The sequence below is a fragment of the Globicephala melas genome, chromosome 5 (assembly GCF_963455315.2).
Source record: "Globicephala melas chromosome 5, mGloMel1.2, whole genome shotgun sequence".
NCBI lineage: Eukaryota > Metazoa > Chordata > Mammalia > Artiodactyla > Delphinidae > Globicephala > Globicephala melas.
The window spans coordinates 132,049,759-132,064,804 of record NC_083318.1 but is presented as its reverse complement, the minus strand read 5'-3'; the positions used below and the strand labels follow the sequence as shown (position 1 = coordinate 132,064,804).

The 15,046-nt window shown below is 41.0% G+C and overlaps 1 protein-coding gene across 1 annotated transcript in view; it reads left to right on the top strand.

Moving 5' to 3' along the window:
* The window catches only part of LOC115858161 (probable E3 ubiquitin-protein ligase HERC6), a 43,284-nt gene that overhangs the window by 26,412 nt on the left and 1,826 nt on the right, over nt 1-15,046 (top strand). Inside the window, 10 exon segments of the mRNA XM_070045520.1 lie at nt 461-485; nt 488-573; nt 905-952; nt 1,181-1,255; nt 8,894-9,052; nt 10,223-10,225; nt 11,122-11,265; nt 12,759-12,795; nt 12,798-12,912; nt 14,799-14,854. Of these exon segments, the coding sequence (XP_069901621.1) occupies nt 461-485; nt 488-573; nt 905-952; nt 1,181-1,255; nt 8,894-9,052; nt 10,223-10,225; nt 11,122-11,265; nt 12,759-12,795; nt 12,798-12,912; nt 14,799-14,854 (748 nt within the window).

Genomic DNA, 15,046 nt, shown 5'->3' with positions numbered 1-15,046 from the left:
ACTATCTGAATTTAAGAGTTTGCTGACTACTCTTCTAGACAGTAAGCGATGTATAAACCACGACAACTTTTAGCATATGTTTTGTCTCATGACTGATAAATAGTGTGTGCTAAATTAATATTCATTAATTCATAGAGAAAGGGATGAATTTGTCAAAAGTACCTTAGATTGTTTTGTGCTTTTATCCTCAGTATCTAGAAACTGTTTCTAGTGAACCTGTGCCCTGGGAATTGGTTTACTAATCTCCACTGGCAATGTTTTACATCTTTTACAATATTTGTAAAAATCGGAGAAATTATGGATCAAAACATGGAAGTTTTCTAGAACTCTATTTCATCATTGACCAATGTATTGGGTTTATAGAGCTCTATTCTAATTATCTATATGCTAGCCATATATAAAAATAGATGAAATCACTTATTGATAGAAAATGAAAATCACAGGTCATATTCTCTTTAAGGTAAACAAAGCTAATTGTCAACTACCAGAAATACTTTCAACATAAATGAACTATCCATTTTGTTGAACTTTTATGAAGAGAGAAGAAGAGTGATCTGTAGGGATAAAAACCTGGTAAGAATATCATTTTTACTTTCTGAAGTTTTTCATACTTTAATGGGGGAACACATTAGTAGCTAGGTAGGTATCTTTTTTGATAAATTAATATTTGAAAATTTCCTCATTGCAGTGCTGAATTTGCTAAAGTAGATGATCATGGAAAACTTAAAAACCTTTCAGTCACAAAACAAATGCATTTTCCTAGAAACTTGTTTCTAGTTAATATAGATTCTTACAAATTCTAAAAAGTGTGGAAGTAAATAATTAAAGGTGGTGAGGTAAAGGAATGAATGAAGTTTTCCTTTTCTTTCGATTATAAAAACTGTTATCTTTTTTTAATTATTAGATACGTACAGAAAACTTCAGTCCCATTATTTTCAGTGATTTTCCATTTGTCTTTTGTGTTTTTTTGTTTTTGTTTTTTGTTTTTTGTTTTTGGTGGTGTGTGGGCCTCTCACTGTTGTGGCCTCTCCCGTTGCGGAGCACAGGCTCCAGACAGGCAGGCTCAGCAGCCGTGGCTCAAGGGCCCAGCCGCTCTGCGGCATGTGGGATCTTCCCGGACCAGGGCACGAACCCGTGTCCCCTGCATCAGCAGGTGGACTCTCAACCAGTGCGCCACCAGGGAAGCCCTCCATTTGTCTTTAATTTGCTCTCCAAAATTAAATCATTGCAAGCTGATTCCCATATAAAAATGCTGGTATGTATGTCTTACTTTTTTATTATGTAAAATGTTCAAACATATACAAAATATAGATAATGCTGTATTAAACCACAGCACAAATTTTCAGCCATCATTAACATTTTGCCATACTTTCTTCATTTATCATTTTTGTTATTTTTGTAATTGTTACTATTTTTGCTAAAGTATAATTTTTTTTTTTTTTTTTTGCGGTATGCGGGCCTCTCTGTTGTGGCCTCTCCCGTTGCGGAGCACAGGCTCCGGACGCGCAGGCTCAGCGGCCATAGCTCGTCGGCCTAGCCGCTCCGCGGCACGTGGGATCCTCCCGGACCGGGGCACGAACCCGCGTCCCCTGCATCGGCAGGCGGACTCTCAACCACTGCGCCACCAGGGAAGCCCCTAAAGTATAATATTTTAAAGCAAATCCCAGGCCCAATTTCTTTTCACCTCGCCATACTTCAGTACATTATTGTTGCTTCACTTTTGTTCTTGCTGAGATTAATCAGTGGGTTCAGGTAGTGAACACATTCTTCCACTGTAATATTTCCCATCAACCTTTTTATAAATAATTAAATCAGAGTTGGTGTACAATATTATATAAGTTACAGGCATACAATATAATGATTCACAATTTTTAAAGGTTATACTTTATTTATAGTTCTTATAAACTATTGGCTATATTCCCCATGTTGTACAGTATATGCTTGTAGCTTATTTTATATCTAATGATTTGTGCCCCTTACTCCCCTACCCCTATATTACCCCTCCCTGCTTCCCTCTCCCCACTGGTAACCACTAGTTTGTTCTCTCTATCTGTGAGTCTGCTTCTTTTCTGTTTTATTCACTAGTTTGTTGTATTTTTTAGATTCCATATATAAGTGATATCATTCAGTATTTGTCTTTCTCTGTCTGACTTCCTTCACTTAGCATAATGCCCTCCAAGTCCATCCATGTTGCTGCAAATGGCAAGATTTCGTTCTTTTTTATGGCTCATTAGTATTCCTTTGTATATATATATACCACATCTTTCTTATCCATTCATCCATTGATGGACACAGGTTGCTTTCATATATTGGCAATTGTAAATAATGCTGCTACGAGAAGAGTTAACACCTGTCCTTCTCAAACTACTCCAAAAAATTGCAGAGTAAGGAACACTTCTGAACTTATTCTATGAAGCCATCATCACCTTGATACCAAAACCAGACAAAGATACCACAAAAAAAGAAAATTACAGGCCAATATCACTGATGAACATACATGCAAAAATCCTCAACAAAATACTAGCAAACCAAATCCAACAATATATTAAAAGGATCATACACCACGATCAAGTGGGATTTATCCCAGGGATGCAAGGATTTTTCAGTATACACAAATTAATCAGTGTGATATACCACATTAACAAATTGAAGAATAAAAGCCATCTGGTCATCTCAATAGATGCAGGAAGAGCTTTTGATAAAATTTGACATCCATTTATCATAAAAACTCTCCAGAAAGTAGGAATAGAGGGAACCCACCTCAACTTAATAAAGGCCATATATGAAAAACCGGCAGCTAACGTCATACCCAATGGTGAAAAGCTGAATGCATTCTCTTTAAGAACAGGAACAAGGCAAGGATGCCCACTCTCACTACTTTTATTCAATATCATTTTGGAAGTCCCAGCAGCAGCCATCAGAGAAGAAAAAGAAATAAAAGGAATCCAAATTCCTTTGGAAAGGAATAAGTAAAACTGTCACTGTTCGCGCATGACATGATGCTATACATAGAAAATCCTAAAGATGCCACCAAAAAACTATTAGAGCTCATCAATGAATTCAGTAAGGTTGCAGGATACAAAATTAATATACAGTAATCTGTTGCATTTTTATACACTAACAACGAACTATCAGAAAGAGAAATTAAGGGAACAATCCCATTTACATCAAAAAGAATAAAAAGCTAGGAATAAACCTACCTAAGGAAGCAAAATACCTATACTCTGAAAAGTGTAAGACGTTGATGAAAGAAATCAAAGATGTCACAAACAGATGGAAAGATACACTGTGTTCTTGGATTGGAAGAAAATCAATATTGTTAAAATGACCATACTAACCAAGGCAATCTACAGATTTAATGCAACCTTTATCAAAATACCAATGGCATTTTCCACAGAACTAAAACAAGTAATTTAAAAATTTGTATGGAAACACAAAAGACCCCTAATAGCCCAAACAATCTTGAGAAAGAAGAACAGAGCTGGAGGAATCATGCTTCCTGACTTCAGACTATTCTACAAAGCTACAGTAATCAAACCAGTATGGTACTGGCACAAAAACAGACACATAGCTCAATGGAACCAAATAGAGAGCTCAGAAATAAACTCACACACTTATAGTCAGTTAATTTATGACAAAGGAGGCAAGAGTATACAATGGAGAAAAGACAGTCTCTTTAATAAGTAGTGCTGGGAAAACTGGACAACTATATGTAAAAGAATGAAATTAGAACACTCCCTAACACCATACACAAAAATAAATGCAAAGTGAATTAAAGACCTAAATGTAAGGCCAGACACTATAAAACTCTTAGAGGAAAACATAGGAAGAACACTCTTTGACATAAATCACAGCAAGATATTTTTTGACCCACCTCCTAGAGTAATGAGAATAAAAACAAAAATAAACAAATGGGACCTAATTAAACTTAAAAGCTTTTGCACAGCAAAGGAAACCATAAACAAGATGAAAAGACAGCCCTCAGAATGGGAGAAAATATTTGCAAACAAAACAACTGACAAAGGATTAATCTCCAAAATATACAAACAGCTCATGCAGCTCAATATCAAAAAAAAGAAAACCCAATCAAAAAATGGTTGGAAGACCTAAATAGACATTTCTCCAAAGAAGACATACAGATGGCTGACAAACACATGAAAAGCTGCTCAATGTCACTAATTATTAGAGAAATGCAAATCAAAACTACAATGAGGTATCATCTCACACCAGTCAGAATGACCATAATCAAAAAAATCTACAAACAGTAAATGCTGGAGAGGCTGTGGAGAAAAGGGAACCCTCATGCGTTGTTGGTGGGAGTGTAAATTGATACAGCCATTATGGAGAACAGTATGGAGATTCCTTAAAAAACTAAAAATAGAACTACCATATGACCCAGCAGTCCCACTATTGGGCATATATCCAGAGAAAACCAGAATTCAAAAAGACACATGCACCCCAGTGTTCATTGCAGCACTATTCACAGTAGCCAGGGCATGGAAGCAACGTAAATGCCCATCAACAGAGGAATGGATGAAGAAGATGTGGTACATATGTACAATGGAGTATTACTCAGCCATAAAAAGGACTGAAATTGGGTCATTTGTAGAGACATGGATGGACCTAGAGACTGTCATACAGAGTGAAGTACTCAGAAAGAGAAAAAGAAATATCGTATATTAATGCATATATGTGGAATCTGAAAAAAGTGGTATAGACGATCTTATTTACAAAGCAAAAAAAAGACACAGAGGTAGAGAACAAACATATGGATACCAAGGGAGAAAGGTGGGGATGGGATGAATTGGGAGATTGCCATATGACCCAGAAATTCCACTTCTGTGAATATAGTTGAATTTGAAAAGATACATGCATTCCACCAACCTTTTTTTTTTTTTTTTTTTTTTTTGCGGTATGCGGACCTCTCACTGTTGTGGCCTCTCCCATTGTGGAGCACAGGCTCCGGACGCGCAGGCTCAGCGGCCATGGCTCACGGACCTAGCCACTCCGCGGCATGTGGGATCTTCCCAGACCGGGGCACGAACCCGTGTCCCCTGCATCGGCAGGCGGACTCTCAACCACTGCGCCACCAGGGAAGCCCCTCCACCAACCTTTAATGAATAATTTCATCCATTGCATTGTTAAAGTTTGAAAAATGGTGATATTTCTGATCTTATCATTCCTTCCAAAATTATTAACTGGAATTCTGTAAAGAACTTTTCCTTGTCAATCAGGGCCATTTAGTTACCCTGAAAAATATCAGTCATATATGAAGGTAGAATGATGCTTAATCTTTTTCCTTTAATAATTAAATGTTGCCAAATGACTGTATGTAGTGGTTGTACCAACTTATGTTGCCACCAGCAACGTATGAAAAGCCTCTTTCACACACTCTCACCGATGCAGTGTTACTAAGCTTTGTGATCTTTTCCAGATGTGATGGCTTAATCATGACATTTCAGTTTAATTTTAATTATGTTTCTTATTATTACATAATGCCTGAATCCTATACTCTTTTTATTTATTTATTTAGTTATGGCCGCGTCAGGTCTTAGTTGCGGCATGTGGGCTCTTCGTTGCAGCGCGTGGGCTTCTGTCTAGTTGTGGCCTGCGGGCTTCTCTCAAGTTGTGGCGTGCAGGCTGCAGAGCAGGTGGGCTCTGTAGTTGCAGCACGTGGGCTCTCTTGTTGTGGTTCATGGGCTCAGTAGTTGCAGCACGCAGGCTTAGATGCCCTGCGGCATGTGGGAATCCCAGTTCCCCGAAGAGGGCTCGAACCCGCGTCCCCGGCATTGGAAGGTGGATTCTTAACCGCTGGACCACCGGAGAAGTCCCTGAATCCTCATACTCTTTAGCTAATATTCATTGTTCTTCTACTATGAGGAATACTGAAATTATCTAGTAACTGTTCTTTCCCACTCCCTTCATTCTCTTCCTCAATCTAGTTTTAGTTACTACTCTGTTCTTAGTGTTAGTCTTTCGATTTTCATATTTGCTTAAGAGTCTTGGAGCTTGATTTGTAAGCCGCAAGTGGTATCTTTTCTTCCCGGATAGTGCCTGTGAGTCATTCAGTGAGTTTATGCTTTTGTTTGTTTTACATCTTTATTGGAGTATAATTGCTTTACAATGGTGTGTTAGTTTCTGCTTTTTAACAAAGTGAATCAGTTATACATATACATATGTCCCCATATCTCTTCCCTCTTGCGTCTCCCTCCCTCCCATCCTCCCTATCCCAGCCCTCTAGGTGGTCACAAAGCACTGAGCTGATCTCCCTGTGCTATGCGGCTGCTTCCCACTAGCTATCTATCTTACGTTTGGTATTGTATATATGTCCATGCCTCTCTCTCGCTTTGTCCCAGCTTACCCTTCCCCCTCCCCATATCCTCAAGTCCGTTCTCTAGTAGGTCTGTGTCTTTATTCCCGTCTTACCCCTAGGTTCTTCATGACATTTTTTTTCTTAAATTCCATATATATGTGTTAGCATATGGTATTTGTCTTTCCCTTTCTGACTTACTTCACTCTGTATGACAGACTCTAGGTCCATCCACCTCATTACAGGTAGCTCAATTTCGTTTCTTTTTATGGCTGAGTAATATTCCTTTGTATATATGTGCCACATCTTCTTTATTCAGTGAGTTTATTCTGCTTCCCGCTTACTCTCCCCTCTGCTGCTTCTCTCGTAGCTGTATTGTTCGACACATTTGCATGCTGTTTTGTGTCTCTTATCGCCGTCAGCCTGAGCTTTTAGTTATGTATCTATAATCCTCATCCCAGCCCCTGCCCCCAGACATTATGCTGAAGATTTCCCAAACATTTTCTTTATTGCTGAGGCTTGTTTTCTAGGCCATTCCTCAGGAAAGGTTTGTATCTGTTTATCTATGATATTTGTACTTTAAAGACTCACATGGTGAGACATGGAGAGGTCTGGGACATCCCCTGTACAAAACGAGCCATTTCAGTTATCAAACGTTTCCTTTATATACGCTATTAATTATATAGCTTACATGGCATTTTCCAGGAGCCATGCCCCATAAATCTATAAATTCCATGTTTCTTTATAATAAGCCACCTAGATGGACAAGGTCCATTCTGCTAAAAGCATTCTGTAGATACGGACTCTTCCTTTAGTTGAGGTTATTAGTGTCTGTCATCAGCATGTTTACAAGGAGCTTTGACTGAATCATCTCCTCTTTTGTTTCCCAGCTACCCCTTTTAAAAATTTTCCTAACATCCCTGGTAATGAGAGAAAATAGATTGTCTTTCCTTGAGAAGCCTAACTGCCCCATAAGTGTCCTTTAAACAAGTCCTTCCCTACTTGGTACTTTCTTCTACAGCAGCGCTCTATCTAACCTATCTACTGTGTTAATGAGGGTTGAGCGGACATCTACTGTGTTAATGAGGGTTGAGTGGACAGTGGACCCAGGCAGGTGGTATATTATGAAGCATTAGGGAAGATTTGAGGACAAGAAAACTCTAGTTGTTGTTGTCAAGGGTGAAGTTAGAAAGCATACGCCAGAATCCTGTCTTCCAAGGGAGAGATGATGGATGTAGTCAAAATTGTAAGCTCCGAACTGTATTACCAATTCAAATGCATAAATGTAGAGAGGGGAAACCAGTACATGGAGAATGGGAGTAGAGGAACTGGAAAATAGGTTAAGCTGCCAGTTCTTGGCTAGGTGACAGAAGGGGGGCCTACAACAGGCCACATACACCTCTCCCTGCTATAGTCAGTGGAGGGCTTTGCTGGACACTCCCTGTCACTCAGAGCTGCAGGACACGTTGCTCGGCAGTCAGAATCACGACGCATCCCAGAGCTGCAGACTCCTGGGCCAAAGGAAGAGAAGACCCACCACCAGGAAGGACCAGAAATGGCACTTTTGCATTTCCCTGCAAACCTGGAATTTCTTTACAACAAACATCTTAAGGAACAAGCAGAAGAATCTAGGAGCATCATATATCACATTCCCAGTACTTAGTGGTGGCAGAGGTCTGGGACAGGGCCTTCCCAAGCCTAGAGCCACAGACACACTTGTCTCAGATGCTGGTAGAGGGCTTATATGGGCAACCACACTCAGCCTGGAAACCTGGGATAGCACAGCTGTTATCCACCTGTCTTGCTGTCACTATTGCAGGACAGGCCCCAAGAGGGTTGCATTGGTTTATAAATCCTAAATACTCCTTTACTGTCCTTGGGATAAAGCAGAAGCCCTAGAGGAGTGTTGAGGTCAAAGCAAGGACAGCAAGTCCAGCACCTGATTTCTAATCCAAGGGAGTTCAGCAGAAGCAAGATTATGGGACTAAATTGGTAAGGAAATGTTGAGAATTCAGAAAAGCTACATGGAAGTACTGTATTGCGTGGCCAAGAAGAATGCTAGCTACAAAATGAGGCCACCAGTGACATCTTTTTAGGGAGTTCCCATGCAAATTCAGTAGATGGATCACAGGTATTTGAAGTAGAGGAGTGGATTTTCTCTGGGAAAGCCTTTCCTCTAGTCTTCTTGCTACAGCTGACACGTCTGAGCTCCTCCACTGCCCTTATATTTTTGAGGATTATGGTGGCAAGACTGCGAAGTGGATGACACCGGATGAATGCTTCAGCATGTTTAATACCACTGTTGCCTGTAAGGATTATGTTTCCTATAATAAGTGATCTGAGACTACTTAGCTGTACATCCATGGTGAGTAATCCCCTATATACAGTTCCTAGATGCCACAGATCCTGCCATCTCTTTATCTCCCATAATATGGATACGATGTTCTTTTCCTTAAATAATTACAATATGAGCGTATACGGCAATGGTAGGCATACATGTGTGCTATATAAACTATGCTTATTTGAAATATTAAACAATTCCTAGTATTCCTATGAGGATTCCTAAAATATTTCTTTTTCTAGGAATCAGAAGGGATAGACTGCATGGATTTTGGGCAAATAATTCTGCGAGGAAAGGATGAATCCCCTCCATTTACACTTGGAGTCAGACAGAGTCACCTAGTTGAAGATGCTCTGCGTCAGTTGAGCCAAGCTGAAGTCACTGACCTCCGGAAAACATTAGTGATGCAGTAAAAAGCCTCCTTGGATATTTTTACCAATGTGGGAGGGAAACGTTCATATAACGTAGCACAGGAAGAGCCTGTGTTTGCAACTAGAGTTATCAGCCTAATGGTTTCCAGGATTCCTTGCTTCCCCTTCAGAGAAAAGCTATGGGGTGTTTAACTGAACACTGGGTTATGAGTTAACTATTAGTTACCTATGGCTACAGAAATGCTGCTTAATGAACCATCCCAAGCACAGTGACTTAAAATAATAATTGTATAGATCTGCGATTCAGCTGAGGGTCTGCTAATCTAAGTTGAGCTCATCCGGGTGGCTTTGCAGGTTTTGTCTATACTTGTGTACATGTCTGCGAGTTAGCTACAGATTGGCTGATCTAGGCTAGGCCCGGCTGCGGCAGTTTGGCCCGGGGCCCTCGTTCCTACATCTTCCATCTTCTTCCTGGGACCCGCAGACGTGTTCTCACAGCATTGTCAGAGGTACAAGACAGGAAGCCCAGTCACATGACAAACATTGCTTTAGTCAAAGCAAGTCACATGGCTGAACTCAGGTCAAGGGCTGGCAAAATATACTCAGCCTCTTTAATGAGGGGAACTGCAAAGTCACACACAAGAGACCTGGGTCAAGGAGGGGTGAAGAACTGGGGCTGTGACTGCAATCAGCAAGCAGCAGGTGCAACAGGTACTTATCCTACCTTTTGGCTCTAGTTTTAGTCGTAGACTTTCCAGTATATTGGTTCCAGTTCTCGGCATCCTTCACTTCACCCTTTGTGGGCATCTGTAGGGTTTTCACTGTGTGGTACCTCAGATCGTTTGCCCACAGAATAATGACTAACTTTGTAGGTGAGGGCTGGAATCTGTCTAGAAGGGAGGGACTTTTCCTAATATCAGCCATGAGGGGAAGAGTTAAGTTCTCAGAGAAGTCAGAACCTGAGGGTGGGCCTCAGAGAGGAGAGGTATGCTCCCCAGCAGGGGACTCTAATGGAAAACACAGAAACTATTTTATAAGCCAGACTCTCTAGTTGTTGTCTCCCTCTGTACCTATTTTCCTTCAAATCTTCATTATGAGGAAATCAATAGAAAATGATTCTGCCTGCAGGAGATGACAAAGAGGTAAGAAGGCAAACTTCAAGGCAAATCCAATCAAACTATAGCCTCTGAACAAGGCAAGGTTGTCAAGGCCCTTTATGAGCAGGTCCTGACCGTGGCAAAGGCGGACTTGCTAGTGTAAATGAGCAGAAATAGGAAAATCAGAAGCAAGTTTAATTTATTATTGGGATCTCTGGATGGAATGTGAGGCAGACCCTTGGAGATGATGGCCAAGGAGTTGGTTGATCACAGTGCCAGTAAGTAAGATCTTCTAGGCAAACAGAAGAGAAAGAGAACTCTTAGTGAAGCTTGCTGAGACTTGTATTAAAAAGATAAAAAGAAACAGACAGAAAGGGAAGGATGGAAGGAGTATTTAGAGAGGTAGTAGGAAACCCAAGACAGCACTCAACTACAAAGCCCAGAGGCAGACTTTAGAAACGAGGGACCTGTTCTTATTGACGCCCACAGGAGCATTCTGGGCAGTCAGCTCTGAAGGTTCCTACAAAGGTGTCATGCCCAGGCTGATGGGGAGGGCTGTTTATCTGAAGTCCTAATGAGGGGAGAGGCAGGAGAAACCAAATAATTGTTGACTGGAGCCCAAGTTTTAAAGCCTGAATGATGAGAGGAAGATAAACAAGATAGAAGAATTGAGGAACTTAGTGGCGCAGGGGTTTGAAGCACATCAAAATTTGGTTCAAGACACTGGTCAACATAACTGGAGAATGCTGAGCCTCGCTAGAATCCCGCTTCACTTGGTTCACGTAGCCGTGGAAGGGACCCATGCACTCACTATACAGTAATCTGACAGTAAATAGGTTCATGGCATCTGCTGCTCAGAAGCAGATTGAGGGAGAGCAGAGTACAGTCAGGTAAGGAGAGCAGATTCTGGGAATCCTGGTGATGGCAGGTTTGAAACTTTTCCGTAAAGGTCAAGGCATTATATTTTAAATCTGGACCTGGGACTGTGTTCTCTTTCCTCAGGTTGAATTTATTAAAGGAATTCGTTCTGTGGGAGAAGGGGTGAAGTCCGAGTTCTTCCACCGTATATTTGAAGATATGACCAAGAAAGAATATGGGATGTTCATATATCCTGAAGAGGGTTCCTACGTGCGGTTTCCTGTCAATGTAAGTTTTTTATTTGTTTTCTTATGGTTTTTCAGAACAGAAAAATATACCATATACTGTAACACGAACACAACATATACTAATGTGAAATTAGGTCACATAAAGCCTTGCTACTCAAAACACTCTGCACAACGCAGAACTCCAGCGTTACCTGGAGCTGTTAGAAAAGCAGAATCTCAGGCCCAGATCAGAACATGTTTTTTTTTTTTTTTTTTGCGGTACGCGGGCCTCTCACTGCTGTGGCCTCTCCCATTGCGGAGCACAGGCTCCGGATGCGCAGGCCCAGCGTCCATGGCTCACGGGCCCAGCCGCTCCGCGGCATGTGGGATCTTCCCGGACCGGGGCACAAACCCGTGTCCCCTGCATCGGCAGGTGGACTCTCAACCACTGCGCCACCAGGGAAGCCGTGTTTTGTATCTTTCTGAGAAAGAATGAACCTCTAAAAGATAGGAATGGCCAAGGTGTGCCAGTGGTAGGATTTTTATCAATCAACAAGCTTTTGCTGACTGTTTCTTGAGGTTCCCACATTGTATTAAATATTGTAGAAGATTCAAGTTAGTGTGTAACACAGTCTCTTTCCTCTTGAAACTTTTTATATATGTAGATGAAGCGATAAGACTAAAACACCAGGAACTTCAGCAATTTTTTGAAATTATAGGCTGCTGATTTTAAGTGTAATAGTTGTTGAGAAACACGGTAGGATAGGGAAGGAAGCAGTCATGTGGGATTAGAAGCCCAGAGTTCTAGTCTTGAGTGCTGATGGCTGTGTAATTTAGCCTCTCTGAGTTTTCAGTTTCCTCACCTATAAAACAGCTGTCATAATTTCTGTTCTGCCTGCTTTCCAGAGCTGTTGTGAGATTAAAACAAGGTATATCAAAGTGTGAAGCACCATGAAAACTTTAGGGCACTATACAAATTTAAGAGATTTCATCAGGACTTTTTCCTTCCTTTCCACAGACCCTCACAGTCGATGGCCTCGGTCACCTTCCCTGACCCATATGCTTATCCCTGTAAGCACGTCTAGGTCGAGGCTGCATCACAGGGGAACACTCCTCTGACACACACCTGACATGCCTGGTGCCCACTGCAGGTGTAGATAAAGTGTACCCTTTCTTCCTGGTGTCATGTTTGTACATGAATTTGAAGACAAAGACTGTAAAATTAAATAGTGAAAACCTTGGTTTATAAGGCTATCTGAGCATGTTTTTTCATATTCCAGATGTGCTATTAGTAACAAAATGCAAATTCATTTATTCAGTGTCCTGAACTGTTAACATTTGTATTTTAACTTATGGAAGGAATTTACTTTGTATTATAGCCTGTGTAAGAACCTCAAATTTTGATTTTCCTGAAGCCCATTTTGTTTCTAATTTCTGACTTTTAGAAAAGGGAAGCAAACCTTTTTTTACTAATCTAATTATCCCTTTGGATTATTGATTATTTATAATACATTAAGGATTTTTTTCCTTCTCCTTTTCCCCCCTAAATTTGAGAAGAAGAGATATTTCCTCTTTGGGTTGCTGTGTGGACTCTATTGTACAATTTTAACGTTGTCAACCTCCCTTTACCACTGGGTCTGTTTAAGAAACTTCTGGACCAAGAGCCATCATTAGAAGATTTAGAAGAACTCAGTCCTCTTTTGGGGAAGTAAGTAAATATAATTGCTTTTCTAGGATTATATATGGAGTCAGTCTCAGTAGTTTAAATATAAATAATGTTATACACACAGACAAGGTCTTCAGTTTCAATAATTGTGCATGCTCTTTAGATGAATTTGAATTTTGGCATGACTTATAATCAAGTAAACATTTAGAAATGGATCAAAGCCAAATGCCCCTTAATTATCAACCAGCACAATAAACGGAGCTCTGGCCTGGTCTCTTGAATTTATCCAGATGGAAACAGTTGCTTTGGATAGTACATGATATTCTTAATGAGAATCATGCATGCTATATTTGTTTTAAATAAATCCTAGTTAATCATTTCATTTATTTGAATAAATCAGCGTGTCATCAACTTTATTTTTTAAGGTTTGAAAAATGCTTGTTCTAAGTTAAAAGGCAAACTATATCCTGTGAGGAAAATACTGGCAACACATATGACAGACAAAGGATTAATATCTCTGATGCATAGACATAGATATATAGATATGGCTATATGTGTGTGTATATATAATAATAAAATGAAAATATGCTCAACCTCTCTAGTAATCAAGAAAATGCAAATGAAAATGAGATATTTTTCTGCTTACTGATTGACAACTGTTAAAAGTTTCTTATAAAATGTAGAGTTGGCAGCAGATGGGGGGGAAGTATTCCCTTCTCGTGTACTGTTAGCGGAAGAGTAAACTGGCAAGATTTACACCATGTGCTCTGACAGTGTAGAGCAGGGTTTTTCAACCTTGGCAATACTGATATTTTGGGCTGGATAATTCTTTGTTGTGGAGCGCTGACCTGGACATCGTAGGAATGTTTAGCAGCCTATGGGGTTGCTACCCACTAGATGCCAGTCGCAAAACTCCCTTCAGTCGTAACAACCAAAGATGTCTCCAGATTCTGCCAAATGTTCCCTGGGGGACAAAACCACCCCTGGTTGAGAATGACTGGTCTAGAGGAAGGGGCTCCTTCTTATAATTTCCACCACCGCGCAGCAGTGTCTGTGTTAGCAGTGGGTCTACCAATTAAACCATAAATAGAGGTTAATTCCAGGAAGAGGGAGTGAGTAGGTGGAGGAGAAGAAATTTACGTGGCATTTTATACATTTCTAAGTTGTCCACAACTTTTTCCATTGAACATTTATTTCTTTTGAAATTTTACAAGAATAATAAATATAATGTTTTAAACCAAATAAGAAGTTCTAAATGATGAAGCTGATGACATTAAAGAAGTACTTGGCATACGTTTTTCTGTGAGTACTAATGAAAGCCAGATTATAGTTTAGGTTTAATGATTTTTTTTTGTTTTTTTTTGTTTTTTGCGGTACACGGGCCCCTCACTGTTGTGGCCTCTCTCGTTGCGGAGCACAGGCTCCGGACGCGCAGGCCCAACGGCCATGGCTCACGGGCCCAGTCGCTCCGCGGCACGTGGGATCTTCCCAGACCGGGGCACGAACCCGTGTCCCCCGCATCGGCAGGCGGACTCTCAACCACTGCGCCACCAGGGAAGCCCCAATCTTCTCTCTTAATGGGAAACTTTTGCTTCAGTCCAGTGGTTCTTTTTTTTTTAATTTATTTTATTTATTTATTTTTGGCTGTGTTGGGTCTTCGTTGCTGCGCGCGGGCTTTCTCTAGTTGTGGCGAGCAGGGGCTACTCTTCATTGCAGTGCATGGGCTTCTCATTGCGGTGGCTTCTCTTGTTGTGGAGCATGGGCTCTAGGCACGTGGGCTTCAGTAGTTGTGGCACACGGGCTCAGTAGTTGTGGCTCGTGGGCTCTAGAGTGCAGGATCAGTAGTTGTGGTGCACAGGCTTAGTTGTTCCGTGGCATGTGGGATCTTCCCAGACCAGGGCTCGAACCTGTGTCCTCTGCATTGGCAGGTGGATTCTTAACCACTGCGCTACCGGGGAAGCCCAGTCCAGTGGTTCTGTTGGCTGTACGTTCAGTGAGTTCACTTACATTTTCCTACCCCTGGCTTTTTCTTGGGCTTTTCCCCCTGCCTAGAATGGTCACCCAGCTCATCTCCTTGAGAACTGACTAGCCAGCTGTGACCTCTGAAGCTTCCCTGTCACTCTAGCCTCTCTCCCTGCCTTGAGTTAGCTCCTCACACTTCCTAGCTGAGCTAAAC